The 18,450-nt window shown below is 33.7% G+C and overlaps 1 protein-coding gene across 6 annotated transcripts; it reads left to right on the top strand.

The window, feature by feature from the left end:
* Positions 1-886: 886 nt before the first annotated feature.
* On the top strand, positions 887-18,024 carry LOC117241630 (organic cation transporter protein-like). Of its 6 annotated transcripts, none has more exons than XM_033507525.1 (10): positions 887-1,454; positions 15,045-15,619; positions 15,774-16,065; positions 16,162-16,420; positions 16,539-16,707; positions 16,800-17,033; positions 17,122-17,336; positions 17,426-17,607; positions 17,677-17,813; positions 17,896-18,024. In XM_033507525.1, the coding sequence occupies exons 2-10, from the start codon at positions 15,477-15,479 to the stop codon at positions 18,011-18,013; spliced, it is 1,749 nt and encodes a 582-aa protein (XP_033363416.1). In that variant the 5' UTR covers positions 887-1,454; positions 15,045-15,476; the 3' UTR covers positions 18,014-18,024. The 6 variants fall into 6 exon arrangements, with proteins under 6 accessions (XP_033363416.1, XP_033363414.1, XP_033363417.1 ...); XM_033507523.1 differs by lacking the exon at positions 887-1,454 and adding an exon at positions 3,296-3,530; XM_033507526.1 differs by lacking the exon at positions 887-1,454 and adding an exon at positions 10,287-10,505.
* Positions 18,025-18,450: the final 426 nt, after the last annotated feature.

The following is an 18,450-nucleotide window of genomic DNA, read 5'->3' as shown; positions in this document are numbered from 1 at the left end:
ATCGCTATTTCCGCAACCCTTAGTTCGAACGTTCAAATTTCCTGCACTTCATTCAATAGAAGAAATTCTTTAACACGTATATCATATTTATTCGTGATACAATGTTTGATTAATCCTATAATTTAATATATAAATATTGGCGTCGATATAATGAAGTATCGTATTTCCTTGAAATTTACTCCATTAATCTGGTCGACCTTGTTAAACACATATGCCAGAAAGAAGACTTCACAATTGAAATTAAACAATAGATTCAGCTGATAGAATAATAAGGTAGTAATCTAATATTTTACGAACAAGTTCAGGTCAAAAATGGTTAAGTAGAAAATTCTACACGATGGTTCAGATGTTATTACACTGCATCAAACGATCAATATATTGTTTACTCGTTTAAAAATATAATCTTACATCGTTATACTCGAGACCGGAAATATGAATAACCTATTAATTACCATCAACTACTTTTTTTAAACAGGTATAGAATCAATTGGTTCATTGATATTTGCAAAGAAGGAAAAGGAAATATGTAGTAACTATGCAAAATACAAAATTGAGAAGAAAGTAGGAATAACGAAATCTTACTTTTTTTCTTTTGAACAACTGGAAGTGACTAATATATGAAATAATTTGGATATTTAATATTAAGATAAAGGTAAATAAATAATAAACATTTGACATTTTTTCGCTTTTACCGCTGTGTTGTTTTGTGCTTAAATCGAATATAATTAGACTGTTGTCCAATACATGTACGCCTGAAATATTGTATTAAAGTGAGATTTCAATTTACCGACAGGGTTCCATGTTGCCACCTTCTCCTCTACATGTTCGAAATACGCTACTTTCGTTCAATGAGGAGTAATGTGAATTACACGAAGTTACAAGTAGCCTATGCTTAACACGTCCTTGATTGTATCTGTTTCATGCCCACTCTAGATAGGTGAACACGACCTGGAAATTACAAAGCTTCATTTCATTGTCAGTTAAGCTCATGCGAACGTTAAAACGAGTACGGACTGTAGTGAATCGGTTTCAACAAACAAAACTCTCTCTTGACATGGAGAACACTGTTCCGCGGAATAAACGAGGTTTCCTATCCTCGATACCTTCTAAATCTTTATGGAAAACTGAATGTTTATAGTTTGTAAATAATTAATCGTAAATTCGATCATAACAACAATCATACACGCGAATATCCTCTTTGATCGTTATAGTGTGCTGATATAGATATTGTTAATCAAAATATTTAAATGTGCTTCTTACTAAGTGTCATGATTTTTAGCGATGTAATTATATAGCAATTGTATCTGTGAAATATACCAATAGTAAATGTGTGTTATGTTTGTACTGTTCGAAATGATATACATAGTTATACATCCAATATGATTGATTGTTGTATCGTGTAATATAATCAATGACCGTGGGACGATTAAAATTTCATTGGATCCAAAATTTAAGTAAGTTTTATTGTATTAATATTATTTTTTTATATGTATATACTTAATTATGTACTGTGACATTTTCAAACAGATTTTTAAATGTTATAAATAGTATCAAGAATGATCGAATGATTGTAATATCAGTGATTAATATGTTCGCTGCTATTCCCGTCCTGCCATTTGAACACAAGATCTATATGATGTTAAGTGACGCTGTCTAATTATATTATTACCGCGATAAAGATATAAAAATAAAAGTAATATATAACTGTGTGTATGTGAAGGAGGAGAAGTAAAAATACAAAGATATATAAAAATAAAATTAGGAATGAAATAGTAAAAGGTATCCAAACAATCATCTTTAAATAGCTACTCCGATTTCAATAAAATATTAAGATATGCAATTTCTAGGAGAAACTGAACATTCTTCATGGATTCAAATTAAAAAAATTTTACACTATCGATGTACATATATTTTTATTATATCAATTGTTTGCCTACCAGTATTGCTATTAGTTAATTTCGATATCATAAAAAATTGTTAAACTAATAATTGTTACATTTTAAATTTCCCATTGGATTTATACATGCATACATATGTACCAAGATCTATTTATATATTATTATACATTAATTATTTATTTATTTATACTGTACATAACTTTATAAAAGAAAGCATAAGAAGATGATTTTTTTATAGCACTTGTTATGATTCTATACTTAATGCTGTCGCCCAACCGGACTGTGGTCCCATTCAGAATGTACACTGTTAATGCGAGGTGATTACGCATTTGTCACCAGTCAATGCCAATCGTTTCGAGTAGAGAACCGGTAGAGTTCGACGTTAAGGCATTACAGTACGGATTGCATCTAACAATTGACATGAGGATAGTTAAGTGCGCTAACCTACACAAAACAAGGAAAAAGCAGGTGTTTCGATGATTCCGAATGCTGTTAGAAGTATTAAATAACGTTTAATCGATTTTGTATTTATATTGATCGTACTTTATTGGTGCCAAGCTCTTTTTGCTCTTTTCTACACTAATGTCTCCACAGAGCCAATTGCTATCCGATGCTGAACGCTATTCTAATAATTTCTCAATTGATAAAGCAGTAGTTTGAAGGACAGTAGAAATGTAAACATAATTCAAGTATGTAATATAAATTAATAAAAAATAAATAATGAAAGTAATTTTAATCCAGCTATTTACAATAGATATTTTAAAAAGAAAGACACATTATTGTAGAGCATACATTATCAGCAAGTTGAATTGTGTGACATGCATTAGAATCATGCGTCTAATCGCATTTCTGTTTTGTATGCAGGATTGTGCATGAATGTAATTTAAAGAATAGCGCACATAGTTCAATACTTTGTTACTATTATGCTCAACATTTTATGCGCATTGCAATGTAGTGCAGTTAACAGATATTTGCTGCCTTTAGAATGAAACAACCTTCCCTTTTTGGGATTGAATTGGTTACTCAAAAATGTCGAACAAACATTTCATTCCAAATGCAATCATGCATTTCTCCCAATACTATCGAACGATATCGCCCATATGAATCAATATTCAACTGTACATGAGCATGAAACTCGACGAGAGGTCAAGTGCAAGTATAATGCACAATATCAAAGTACAATAGATCAAATATATGATTCGCTCTTGTTAACTCATATTGAACAAAGTTGACAACGTATATACGAATGAATACTTTTATGCATTGCAAACATTTTCGAAGCGATGATGCATTAGAATTATAAATTATATTTTTATAAATATTTAAAATATACATATATTTTCTTTCGTACGAGTAAAACGCAGAGCGTAAAGTAACATAAAGTTTAAAAAACATTCTAATTATGTAAAATGTTACTATAAATCAAATGGATATTCGATAATTCATAAATTGTGTACAACGCCATCTTTCGATGGCTTTGGAAAGTACATATTCAGTATCATAGGGTCTTCGACCTGTCCTTTTCTCGTTAGTGTGTGCTTTCAGTGCTTTGACGTTTTAATGTGTGACGTGAGCCCCCGAACTAGCTGCCACTCGCTGGGAAATCTACGATTCTATGACAGAGACAGACAGGTATAAAAGGTTGACATATGTTTCGCGTGTAGTGGGAAGTACAAATTGGTTCACTTGTCGTGGAACCGCTGCTTTTACGTTCATTATCGATTAACTGTGCATACTTGGCCGGCCGGCAGACAGTCGACGCGACGCCGGGTCAGCTAAGCAACTAATAAAAAGTTCATATGAACGATCGCGAAAGCAATCCTCAATCATAAGAGGGGTATATGTTCACACGTTCTGCGTATTAGAAAATAATATTGCCAGAAGGTTTCGTACAAAAAGAGTAATTATATCATTGATCATTTCTGTGAAACAATCTGGTTCATTAGCATGCCAACTATGCGCGAGTTTCTGCTCAACAAATTTACCAACGCGCATGCTCGTAGTACAAAATACACGCGGGAAAATATTGCAGATAAAAACGTAAACTCCATGCAAATATTCACTCTAGAACTTAAGATTTAATCATACAATTTATAATCTTACACTTTTCTATGCTGCAGAACATGAGTCACTGAATATTTGCAGCAAAAATTATGTAAATATTTGCAATAACAATGATGAGGATTTCCTTAAACATCTGAATATTATTGTCCCGTAACCAAGATAAACATTGTTGGAATGCACATTGGATAAAATGGAATATGGAAAGTTGTGGAAGCACGATCTTCATCTCGTATGCGAATAGACGACGGATATATATTCTGACACAGAGACATGTTAATGAGGAAGACGATTTCATAAAATCTTAGGCCTTTGAATATTGTTGACTCTACATATCACCAATGTTTTGAAACGTTCACGTTAAGTCAATCATCCATATAAAACATCGTATAAGAGCTGAAATGTTGTTTACCTTGAATCTTTAATAGTTTCTTTATTTAGAATAGAGTATAATATAGTACTCAATACTTTACATTTCATTTGTTTCAGTTTTTGAATCGAGTAACATCAAATTTAGAAATTAAGGAATCTATTAGGTTCAGTTAAAAGTATTGTTAAGATAATTGTTATGCATAATTGTTGATATTGATCTTTTCAATATTTTAATATTATAACGAGCAATATTTGTAAAAATATTCAAACTTGAAGAAAGGATAATGTTGGTAATGTATAATTAATTCACAAAAGAATATAGAAATTTAAAACTGCTGCTCTGTAAAAAATTAAGAAAATAGGAAATGTGACTTATTATATCCTTTCTCTCTAGTCTTCAGTTGAAGGGAAGTCAAGTGATCCCGGGGAGCATTTAATGAAACGGATGACTCGGCTGGCCAGTTTCCCGCCAGTAGCCTGAGTTTGGTGTCTGTATTTCTACGTTAAAATTTCTCAGAGGGGGATGCAAACGCCTCCAGCGACTTTCTTGCTTCCTCCGCGAGTGTAGTTCACGGGAGCGCCCTTGCAAGGACAGCGGCCTTTCAGGGCTTTCAAGCCTTTCGGGGCGAACGCTTAAAACGAGGCAAATGGACAAGAGAAAGCGAGTCAAGACGAGTATACAGACAGAACCTGCCGCCTTCTCTCGCTTTCCTGTGTCTCCTTCTGTCTCCTTCTCTCCCCTTCTTCTTTCTCCGTACCGCCCATTCTTCCCTCCTTTCATTTACCTCCCTCCAAAGTTTAAATACTTCCCTTCTCCTCTTTCCTTCTCTCTGGCTCGCAGGAAACCAGTCGCGATTTTTCACGCGGTGGGAACTAGAAGCCGCTCCCTACTATAAATAGCCTTCGAGTTCGCTCTCGAGCTCTGCTCTCTCGGCCTCCAACGGCGATGGGAGTAGCTAAAAGGGGGTAGCCATCCATGGGCGCCGACACACTGACGTTTTAACATTATTTTTTACCACCAGTTTCTAATTCTACATTCTACTTCAACAAGGATGCTGTGCCCCTTTCTATCAACACTTGGACTCGCGATAACGATTTCAAGGTGGCACCTTTTTTCTTTATTTTGTTTACTTTACTGTCCTCTTTACTAAACTTGATTAATTAACGATGGAATTGTTTGTAGATAGTCATTAGTAGACTGTGAATCTGTATACATATATGGGAAATTTGAAGGTACAAAAATGCACAGAAAACACATAATATGCAAAAATATATGAAACATCCGAAGTATAATACTCTTTACAATATTTAACAGATAAAACAATTTTCTATCTGAGTTCCATTTTACAAATCATATTTACAAAAATATGTTTTTTCATAAGTGGTAGAAGACAATGGAAGATTGTTTTTTATCTCTGTGTTTTAATTAGAACCTTTTTTTGTAGAAACATTGAAGTTTGGCGCAACTAAAAATGTTATGTTAAATGGGATCTTTAAACTTAAATGAGAAATATGCAGTTCCAAAATGTTCAAGAACATTGCCTTTGATAAATACGGAAAATTTAACCAGTTATATTCGCATCCTTCATAGAACACATTGCTTGAGGCAAGCAGTGACGCTATTGGAAATTATTCGTTTCCCTAAGGTGCGCGATAACTGTAAAATGTGAGCGTTCCAAGAGAATGTCTATCCACGTGGGTCGTGGAATCACGCGTCAAGGGAAGGCGTGGTTGCTGCGATCCCGTGTGAAACAGCATGTTGATCAGGTGGATAGATTTTCAATAATACTTGTATTTTTATCTAGATCTTCATTGTATTTCATAAACTTATATAATTTTTATTATAATGTATACAGCTAGAAAGTTATGTCAAATTCATTTACTAAAGTACAAAAAAAAAAAGATTAAAGATTCATAAAAAATGATAAAGTTAATTCTGTGGGATAGTTAATGGTGGATTTGAAAAATTATTAATTTTCCCCATTTTAGACGAAATTCTATCGGCGCCCATGTAAGTCATGACTTTGTACGCGCGTGACAGAGGAGTAGAAGGGATGAGCGTTGGAATTTTTATGGAAGGAAAAAAAGGAAAAACTTCGTGTCTGCGACCAAAAGAGGCGGTCGGTAAGCGCGAGGAATAGGTATACCAGAGTGAACAATCGAGATAACTTGGCAAAAAATTATATAATTCTAGTTAGTCGGTCCTTCAGGAAAAAGAATGCTGTTCTATGAAATATCGGAATTGTCTTGCATTTTCCTAAAATCCATAAAAGGAATAGATATAAAGGACATAGACTTTTAACTTGTTATAACATAACTGACGATAAATTTCTTTAACCTGATACTTATTAATACGAATACTTTTGTTGATTCATTAAAAATTAATTAAGGTTATTGCAGAAAATAGCATTCCGAAAAACTTAGTTTTAGCAAAACACCGTTTTAATAATTCTCTAATTACTGTGTTATTAGATACTTCGATGAGTAATTAGAATTTATGATAAAAATGATGTGGTTAAAAAATTAAAAAAAAATTATGATAAAAGAAAACGTTTATCCGTTGCATTAAGATTGTTACTAAAAGAATTTATATGACCCTATTTATCAAATCTCTAGAAGGATCGTAATTGTAAATGGTTTCATATTCCTCCGTAAGGATTAAATATTCGAGTTGAAGAGCGTAGTGAGTGATTAAGCAATGACGCGCCTCTTAGAATCTATCGTGCAGACGGTAATATCTCAGAAAGATCTTCAACGTAACTACTAAAATGAACACGTATGAAATAGTTTCATGATAGAAAAGAAATGTCAAAAACAATAAACGTTAATGATCAAAATTCATTGTCAAAATTTATAATATATGTAACTGGATATCATATACCATAACAAGGCTTAGGATAAGATTATCTTATCACGAACAAAACCAACTGGTCGAATTGTTCTAACTAAATCGTATTTTTTATAATGCATGTTTGTTTACAAATATCAATATCAATTACCACTTGACTTTGTACAAATTAAAATTTAGTATCCTAAAATTAAGTAACCTACTTTAGTTCAAATTGTTGCATAGTCCATCTCTGACCTATGATACTTATATTACTTGTAACTAAATTACAAATATTTATGCAAATTCATATTTTTATAAACTTAAATAGAGGTTTCTCTCGTCTATTAAACTGTAAGGAATACTCTACTTTGGATATTTTAAATACGGATTCTATGCATTTTCGTATACTCGAATTTCGCATTAATGCATAAATATGCATGACCCAACAATAATAGTGGGACATTAATCCCGCAATAGATACTTTTGGACGTTAACATACCTCTATGTCGAATTCAACTTCACACGGATATTAAAGCCGTTATAGCGTTCTAGTGTCGTTGTAAGACACTTTTATGTTTGATGTTCTGAATCTTCCATTAATGGTTGTCATCGGACCAATCATCCAACATTGGTGATACAGCCGATTAAGCTATCGACTCGAGATCAGTTTGGTGAAACAATCTATATGATGTAAAAGAATGTTTCCATTGCAGAAAACAATTCTTTCTTGAAAATAAATACTAAGTTATACTTTTAATTGGGATAAACAATTATTCATTATGATAAGTTCACTGAATGTTGTGTGTCATCCATTTTAGGAATTTCAACAGCTTTTTCTAATTCCAGAAAGCCGCAATCTTAATTAAGATCTTCTCAAAATAAACAAAGAATCATCTACTCGAATAAAATGACCAACATGCAAGTTATTCTGAGAGAGCATTTCAAGAATTCCTCTAAGCTTTGCTACTTTGCGTGCTTATAAGCAAGCGGCGCTTTACTACGACGACGTTAAGTATAGAAGGACTTTACACTTGTTTATTCCATGAATATTCCTCTAAATATTTAGAAGCAATTATTTTTACGTCACAAAAAATAACTAGTTTTCTGCGAAGATATTTCGCTCTTAGTCAAAGAGGAATTCTTCATTCCTATTTTGAAATCTTCACAGAAGCATCCTAAGAAGGTTTTAATTTTCAAAGTATAAAAAATGTCAAAAAATAGCATAGAGCAATGATTTTCATTTAAGGAACAAAGTGTCAAAAGGACGAAAATTTATGTAAATTTATTTGTGTTAGCGTCATACTATATTAATATTAGAACGCTTTTCAATTAGAAAATTTAAACGCAGTCTTTTATCAACAAATAATCATAGAAAAATGCTCTCACGATGAAGGAAAGCAGATAAAGAAAAGAAATATCGGCAAGTCCGTGGGCACGAACGATAAAGTTACGATTTGCTGGGCAATCAATGTGAAAACCGGTTGTCGGTTGGAGCATAATGTTTCTCAAATCAATTCGTACTCGACGGGAAATACACCTGTACCCCGACTTCTCCCTTTCACGCTCTAGCCTCTCGGCACTCGCTCCGAACTCGCATAAACGCACACACTCTATTTATAGATAGCGTAAGGTTGATTACTCTTTTCACAGATATATGCCGCCCGAGTCCTTAAGTTTCATCATAAACGTAAAATGGGAGAATCATAAACCAACGTGATGAGAGAATAGGCGAATGAACGATGGCAATTCCAACAGATAGGAGAAAGAAACAAAAGTCTCTTTTTATTCTATCTACTTGTGTTCTAAATATATCGAGGTGAAAAATTTTTAATGATAGAGACGTAAAATTATTTGATAATCATGTTTTAATTCATTACCAGATGATATACAAAAAATATCAAATATATAATTTAAAGTAAAAGAATAAAATATCTTAACTTATTTTAATAAGTATCGTGTGTCTCTGAACTATTCGATCTATTTTTCAGATCGATTTCTATATTAATAATCTAAAAAATATATTACATTATTTGAAGTAAGTTAAATTACAAACGTTTTAAATAAATCCCACAGAATGACAATATATGTAATATGCATTAAGTAGTATAGCTTAAATACTTAGATTTATTGAATGTTATTGATAAAACCACCTCTTTACTAGGTTCGCTATCAGTAGAATGGATCAATAGTTGAACATTATCAAGAGAATACTATCCATCCCAAGAGTTCTGAAAGAAATAAAGTAGTATAAGCGAAACAAGCGGGAGAAGCGTTCCACTGTGGCATCATCCATATCTTCCAGCATAATAACTTCAATTTCGTCCCGCGGTATTGCAATTTACAAAGAATTGGGGTAACTATCGAGCATCCGGTTATAGTGCGCAGAATACGTGCAATTATCCGTTTCTTTTAAATGCACCAGACGCGAAATGGAGTAGACAAAGTGTAACAGAGAAAGAGAGAGTGAGATCTACGCTGACGAGACAAAGTGTTATGGTTCTTAATGTTACGGGATATAATCTGGCGTCTGAACGACTGTGCGTTTCAGTCATGCCCGTCAATGTTTTTCCACGGACGAAAACCTGTTGTAAATTACATCTCTGCGTCTCGGTCCTCTTTTGTACTCGTCCTTCGAGGGAGATCGTCCGCACGAGGATCACCGGAGAATCGTAATTTACAAGATCTCCTCGTCCTCCATGTTTTTCGTGCCTCCCATCGCCACGCACCCTGAATAATTTACATTTTCTTGCAGTTTCCATCGATTTATTTACTTTTCTACCGGGTCACGGTGTACTGGAGATCCTCAAACCTATCTTGCACCATCAACTTCATCCCTGAAGAAATTTCTCCATATCAGGAAGAGAAACACAAAAAATGAAGGACTAAGAGAGTATTTTAGTCTTGAAGGTTTAAAAATAGTTACATAACAGATGATATTCTATTTCCCGTGTTATTGAAGACAATTATTTGAAATTTTGGTTACAAGTTAAAAAATATGTATCTACATATTTATCTACGTAGTTACTGATTCTTTTTTTATATTCCGTAATAATAGATAAAAGTAATTGTCTAGGGTAGAGTGCTGCCTTATGACAAAAATAAACCTCTTTTCTCTTCAGAGAGGATCGAGAGATAATAAAAGGAACATGCTCTATCGGATTAATTCCCGAAAGCAAATGGTCAACCAGCACCTTCTTGAGCAATCATAAATATTCGAAAATCTCTAAAGGGATTTTATTCTGGAAGGATCCTAAATTCCAGCAGGAGCTGCGTTCTCCAACGGTCCTAAGCCTCTTCGTGAACGAACATCAGGCCCTGCTTCAGCACGCGACTGAATTGCCGCGGTATGCCGCGAATGCAAACGACCACTTTTTACCTTGTCATCGTTTCCAGCGCGTTACACGCACGCGGCACCATCAATTCGCCCAGCTCGTTGTGTTATCAACTCGCCGCTACGCGATCTGTTTGCATCCTGAGAACTGGCATGACTCAATGCGCATAGTTATGACCGCACGATATATGCACCTTTTCTAGTTGCTTTCCACTGTGTGCTTGTGACCATTGGTACTCTTTTTGTGTTTAATGATTATTTCATATAAAATTAATGGTTAATTATGATATGTTTCCTTAATTGTTGAAGAAGATTTTACCAGATAAGGATAATTAATTGTTGCTACAAGTTTTGTGATTATTAGTATTTTATGTGTGTTGAGTTGGCATGAAAAAATGCGTCAATTATTTTGGTCACAATTCAAGTGCATTTTTTATGGTAGTGATGAATAAGTGTCTTCTTGAATCTTTAAAAAGGTGTAAATACTGGTTTCTCTTGAAATATTTTTTTCTTGCAGATATTTATACAGAGATCTGTCGTTGTAATATTTAACTCTTCTTACATAATACAGTGGGCATTGAAGTTTTCAACAGGAAGATAATCTAAATATTTACTTAGGTCATTAACGTATGAAATATCTATTTGAAGATAGTCTCCTGTTTACATCTTCAAGCATTCACATGTATGAGTAGTAGTAGAATTTACTTGCTATGTTTCTCTTTATAATAGATCGGAAATAAACGTAAATTTTATTTTTAAATGATGCTTATGGCAAATAGATCATTTGATGATCTGATCAGAGATATGATCATTCTCCTTCAGATATTTAGACACAATTTTTCTTTTTTCAAAAATTATTTCAAGCTTTCGATATAGATGATTCTAAACCTAATTGAATACTTTATTCGTTTATTAAGAATTATAATTGTTTCCTCTTGAAAGATACATAGTTTATATATTTTATTCTAATATGATAGTAGCATTTAGATAATAAAAGATCCAAAGGAACCTCTACATCAATCCAAGATGGAATGCAAAAAGCAAACGAACCTCCGCCAGCAACATGATCCCAACGATGTTGTCCGCACATTGCTGGCTGATTTCTCCTGTTCATCCACCTTGTCCAAATGAATTTGGCACGGTGAATCGTCTGATTCAACGAGGAGCAACAGGTTTGCAACAGGTCTTTGGTCAGGATGAGTTCGAGAAGTCGAGCGAGACAAAGAATTAGAAGTAGAATTTTTAGCCTCTGGTGAGGTCAAAGACACAGATTTGGAGGTTCAATGGTCAGAGATGAAACGAATTTAATTAAGGATAACGAACTTTAAAACAGTACTGAGAGTTGAACGAGGGATTTTAAACCAGTAATATAGTTCAATCTTTTTAGCATTAATGAAAGATAATTGGATGGAAACAGGAAGAGACGAAATAAAGAATTAGGAATCGAAAGTTTCAAGCATTGATAGTAACAAATGTGAAAATATAGAGAAAAATTGACCACGAAAGATACCAATACTATAAAAAGGTAAAATATAGATCGAGTATAGAAAATGATAAATATGAAAATACAGAGAAAATTGAAAGTCAAAGGTAAAATCTCCAGCTACCTATGAAAAGAAATATTTAAGGAAGAAGACTATAAAGTACCAACAATTAAAGGTTCTTCTTCTATTTCACGATCTTCCTTGGGAGCAACAAGTCATCGACATTCAGACAACCATTTGGTATGGTTGACCATGGCACTCCCGAGGGTGGAAGAAAGCTGGTGGGAGTCCTGGTGGATGGCAACGGTGAACGTGATAGAAAAGTGAGGGTAGGAGGAGGGTAGACTTGTTCAGTCGATGGTGGTGGTTGCGGCGCCACTGCTATACCTCTGAGGAAGGGTCATATACTTGAGTTCCTGTGTATCATCGGCATCGGCCAAAGCGCCGGCAGTCGTCGTCCGGCTTTCGTGCGTGCAAGATTGCTTCGTATTCGTTCGTCCAACGACCACTCTCTGATTTCTTTAATAAACGTGTGATAACTTGCCATATCAGTGACCATACTACGTGAGGAAACATATACGATACTTTTAATTAGCGACTATCCGGTTGAAATGCGATTAGGATACTTAATATGTATAAGGCATAAGAGCGTATATTGTAGAGTATAATAGCACGTGACGTGTACAAGTACGTTGATCATGTTCTTTTGGCTCTTGTAAATAAGGCAATATGCTTTTGAAGTTGATACATTTAGGAAGAAAATTATTTTTTAATAATTTTAGAAGATGCATGATTTGAACTTATTTTAGTTGTATGAAAATCTGAGAAGGGCTTTTATAGAGATCTTGTTATATTAGAAAGATAATCAACGAGATTGTGTAATCTTTTTAAATTTTATTTAGGTATTATTTCTGATAGGGTAGTATTAATAGATGAGAGGGAACGAAGTTAGTGCTGCTGAAGATTCGTTATCTTCTTATAGTTTTGTATAGTTTTTAGAAAAAATATTTAGTTAATTACTTGTTAATTTAAATTAGAAGCAAAAAAGTAATGCTTATTGTAAGATAAGCGTAATTTTGGTATAAGGATCTTTTAGATAAAAAATGTTTCTGTAGTAAAGATCACACGAGGTATATACGTTTAATTCATAAGTTTCATTGAGTGGAAATACAGAACAGTTAGTCCACTGTCATTCTTCAACCTGACACGCGAGGCAACGTGTACTTACTTTCTTCAGGAAGTCTAAATGATATTGCATAAGATTCATATACACGCATCTATGATTCTATTACATTATATTATGCATTATATCATATATTTCATAATACATCCAACCTATTTACGTACATGAAATCTACTGATTTTCGATCGTGAATTTATTTTTATGTAATTTCCACATAGAACTATAATATAGCGTACAAGTTTTATCAATCATTTCAGAAACTGTTTTTCAATTAGCATACAGACCGACTTAAATAAAAGTCGAGTTTATACTTGTAAATTAAGAGACTCCCCTTTGACGATGATCACTCTTGCAATCAGCGGTAATTGTTTTCCTTGTCACTATGCAGAAAAATATCTATCTTCTTCAAATAGGCCTGCTCGTTATCTCAATTGTCAGTCGATTGTTCATTATTTCTTTTCAAGAGATATTGAAACAAGATATAATTTGAAACGTTTACTCACTATATTAGTAGGATTATAATTAAAAGTTTAAGTATTCACTCACGCAAGTTTACTTTCCAGAAAAAGGAACGAATTATACTGATTTTCTACAATATCTATACGTATAATACAACGATTACGGCATATTTAAGATAGTTTAGAAATTCTGTTTGAAATAGGCATCAAAACTCCAATATAGCTCGTAAATTAAATATTCGTATACTCATTTAAACAGTGTTCCATTTTAAGTAATATATATCAAGCAAGCATACAACATTTCTTTCATTGCATAATTTCGACTTGTTTATTTTGCCGCTCTGTATTACCACATACATATTTATTTTGTCATCTCATGTTGTTCGCTATTAACATAATGCTACATTCGTTATCAATCTTGAAAATCATTCATTAAACATTCTTGTTCAACTTGACACATATTTTTCGTTATTTTTATCTGATGAATTATTCACAGTAATCTTCGCGTTACGTAAATATTTCTGATAGATACAAGTACATATTCGTATAAATGTTTTAGTCGGATTCGATCCCGATGATTATCTGTAGTTAGGTTGAATTCAAGCCGGTAAAACCAAGCAAGTGTATATTAAATCATTTACATTGTTAATGATTCGATAATGTGTAGCTCATATCGCAATACTTATCGCATCGTGTAACATTACAAGGTACTCCATCTGATTGAGATGCCTGTTGGTCCCGATGTCCTGATGATTCTTAACTGTGCACACCGTGCAGAACGATTTTATATGTATATATCTTACCTTGAGAATAGTTTCCGTGATTATCCAGTCAATTTGCATATCCTTTGAGTTACAAATTATTTTTATCCTTATACAAAGCATTTTGCTCCCAACTATTGTTTCATGGCCTGCATTTCCTACATTTTCTACCAGTCATTGAAATGGGCATTTTTAACGAGCCTTTATTGTAATATCAGTGAATTTTATCGCTACAATTCTGCTAAAATTGTAGCGCAGTAAAGATCGTATTGGAGATCGTGTAGGACAAATTAGTAGTTCAAAATCATATTAGTTTATTCCATTTTTTATAATTTTGTTATTTACTTACTAATACAAATACCGATATAGATAAATGGAATAAATACATTCATCGATTTTTATGTATATAACGGGGAATAATTAAAGTGGAAAAATTGAAGTCAGAATGCCAAAATAGCTAACTAATTTGGCGAGACATCGTTCTTCGATGTCCTTGAATGCCCAACTAATTTTAGGCAAATTACAACGCTTCGCTGCAAAAATGATTAAGCAATTTTTCTGAATGATATTTGAACTCGATTGAAATTGTTTTCCGATTTGAATTGTTTTATTGTTAAACGTGTTCACGAGTTAATTTCACAAATCTATTCAATTTCTAAATTTCAGGGTGAAAGTGGGAGATCTACATGCACCAAAATCCGAGCCAACACAGTCAATCTAAACTTTCGTTAGATCATTGACACGTTCAAGAAACTGTCTGCTTAGATAAAAGTACTCTTAAAGACTGTCTTATTGACAACGACTTCGATATAACTTCTATTTTATTAAAAATGACATAGTCCACCAATATAGACTTACACTCTTCTCCTAAAGAAGAAAGGATAGAGGGAGGTTTTCCAAAATTAAAATTCATGAATCGGTAACTCGATTCATCGAAGCGGCGATACGGTTAAAGACCTCCTTGAGGCGAGAAATCATTATTTTCGGCGAGACGGATTCGACGATAGAAAAAAGTTACTTTAGAAGTGTATCCCCGAGCAGAAGGACTACGGGGATTTGGAGGCGCAAACGGAGAAGAATTAGAGGCATCAAGGAAAAATGGCGTATGACGATGTTATACTTCGAATGGGGGAGTTCGGCCGATATCAACGCAGAATCTACCTGTTGCTCTGTCTACCGGCGATATCCTGTGCTTTCCATAAGATCGCTGGAGTCTTCCTGAGCGCAAAAATGAACGCTAGGTAAAATCTTATTCTAGCAATTTAAATAGATTGTTGATATTTTTATATTGTTGAAAGAACAATATCTCTGAGTTTTTCAAATTGATTAAAAACTCACTTTGGATAATAAATTATATATCTAGAATGAATTTTCATAAATAAATTTTCGTTCTAGATGTCTGTTACCACATGAAAATCCGGAGAATGCCACATATTTTTTACCGCCACACATACTGAATACGAGTTATCCAGGGGGTTACGAGCAGGAAAAATTGTTACAATGCTACATGCTGGATCTTCCCAATATCGTTAATGAGACAACGATCAATAGGTACGTCGACACGTCAACGGGTAATATACACGGAGAAAAACCATTAATTCCGAATAGTCTCAACACCCAAGGATACAAGCCATGTGAAACGTTCGTTTATGATAGAAGCAAATATAAAAGTACTACTACTTCTGAGGTATATTTCATGTCTTCGTGACATTAAAATGATAAACCCAAATATTTTCTATACCTTCGAACGTTTTAACAAACAATTATCTCGTTTTATTTCCAGTGGAATTTAGTTTGCGATAGGTCATGGTTGAGAGCTACGGGGGATTCGTTGTTTATGGTAGGAGTCATGCTTGGCTCGATGATTTTCGGTGGTTTGTCCGATAAGTTTGGGCGTAGACCAATTTTCTTCCTGTCTTTAGTCATACAGTTGGTCGGTGGTGTACTAGTCGCAATTTCCCCCGAGTATATTTCCTACGTTGTCTTCAGGTTAATAGTTGGCTCCACTACTAGTGGAGTCTTTTTAGTCGCCTATGTAATAGGTAAAGTCTTACGAATTTCGTATATTTAATAAATCTCATATATTCTTCACTACTATTATTTAATATTATAGCTTGATGTTATAATACTGACAATGAGAACGACAACGTTGCCTTTCAGCCTTGGAAATGGTAGGACCAAAGAAGCGTTTGGTAGCTGGGGTCGGCTGCCAATTGTTCTTCACAACTGGATATATTCTAACTGCTGGTTTTGCGTATTTTCTAACCGATTGGAGAATACTACAAATCGCTATCACTGTGCCTAGCATTGCGTTTCTTCTCTACTGGTGGTAAGATCAATATCTCTTTGTTCAATGCTTTCAATCAAAATATATTTTTCTTTTCTTCATTTTTTTAAATATTGTTGTGACAAACTTTATAGGTTCATTCCTGAATCCGCACGTTGGCTATTGACAAAGGGTCGTGTACAAGAGGCGAAAGATCTCCTCCAACGAGCTTCCTTAGAAAATGGCGTAGAGATGCCGAGCGAAGCTCTGGATACGCTTCTTAATAGTAATAACGAGGAAACTACACCAGATTATAGAAAGCCATCGTTATTTGACCTTTTTCGGTATCCAAACTTGAGAAGAAAGAGTATTCTACTATTTTTCAATTGGTAATCTTTACTTTGATTTTCCTTCTGATTTTTCAGTACTTTTTGGCATATAGTATTTGCAAATATATCATCCTTTCCTTATTAATAGGCTTGTAAATAGTGGCACATATTATGGTTTATCCTGGCATGTGTCCAACCTTGGTGGCAACGATTACGTTAATTTCGTCATATCCGGGTTGGTGGAAATACCTGCATACACGTTTTTAATCTTTACATTGAATCGTTGGGGAAGAAAGATCATCCTGTGCGGTTGCATGCTAATAGCAGGATTTGCATTACTTGGAATCTTGTTTGTACCTGCTGGTTAGAACCAAAACAAAAATTAAATTTTATTGCATTGTTTTTTTAATCAATAAATTTATTAATATTTTCTAATTTATGAATATTTTTAGATGCTCAGTGGCTCGTAATATGTTTAGCGATGATCGGTAAGCTCACAATTACATCATCTTATGGTGCTATTTACGTTTTTACTGCCGAACAATTCCCTACGGTTATTCGAAATGTCGGTCTTGGAGCAAGCTCGACTTTCGCTCGAATCGGTGGAGTAATTGCTCCACATGTCATTCACTTGGTAATTCATTACTTTAACTTCCTAATCATGTTTATGATGTATTTATTTTTGATAAATAATATTTTCTAGTCTGAAATCTGGATGCCTCTACCATTTGTTATTTTTGGATCGTGTGTACTTTTTGGTGGAGTTATGTCGTTACTCCTTCCAGAGACGTTAAATAAGAAGCTCCCAGAATCTATACAAGATGGCGAATTATTTGGAAAGTATGTTGATATACGACACTTCTTTTACATTTCTCAAGGTAAAATATCAAAAAATCCTATTATCACATTTCCATGATTTTAGGAAATCGGAGAAGAAGAAGAAAAAGCAACAACTAGATATAGAACAACTAAACGAAGTTGATGTGATAAAACCATTGAAACCACAAGAAAACGGTGTTCACGAGAAACAAAACGGATGACGTTAAATTAGGAAAAAAATACAACGGTTATGCTCAAAGTATATACTTCAATCCTGTCTGATTGTATTTTAGGCACCCTTGTATACGCGTCTTACGTATACTAATCTTAGTGTGCCCATTGCAATACTGCAATACCAAAAACAAAACAAAAAGAAAACAAAATCACATTTATCTTTCAAATTATATCACCAATGATGTAGATTGCTTTTAATCAAACGAAACATGCAAAACGTGAAATCAAAGGATGATAAGAAATGTATACTTAGACTTTCAGCTTGTTTCGTAATTACTGGAAAATACACAATGAAAGCAAGAAGGTAGCAGTTTCCTTATGTTTATACATACACGTAATATACAGCTTTTGTATTTAATAGCACATAAAAATTCTGCCAGCATATATATCATTTATTTTAATTTCTAAATGTGGTTTACATACA

Source organism: Bombus vosnesenskii, unplaced genomic scaffold, assembly GCF_011952255.1.
Source record: "Bombus vosnesenskii isolate JDL3184/JDL3185 unplaced genomic scaffold, Bvos_JDL3184-5_v1.1 scf7180000016261, whole genome shotgun sequence".
Taxonomy (NCBI): Eukaryota; Metazoa; Arthropoda; class Insecta; order Hymenoptera; family Apidae; genus Bombus; species Bombus vosnesenskii.
Note: the sequence above shows the minus strand (reverse complement) of the source record. Positions and strands in the feature narration are given on the sequence as shown.

What these genes read in the sequence shown, in the direction of transcription:
- LOC117241630 (XM_033507525.1), top strand. Translation starts at nt 15,477, where the DNA reads ATGGCGTATGACGATGTTATACTTCGAATGGGGGAGTTCGGCCGATAT. An exon ending in TTTAGTCGCCTATGTAATAG is followed by an intron (nt 16,421 to 16,538) that starts GTAAAGTCTTAC and finishes GTTGCCTTTCAG; the next exon opens with CCTTGGAAATGGTAGGACCA. An exon ending in GATGGCGAATTATTTGGAAA is followed by an intron (nt 17,814 to 17,895) that starts GTATGTTGATAT and finishes CCATGATTTTAG; the next exon opens with GAAATCGGAGAAGAAGAAGA.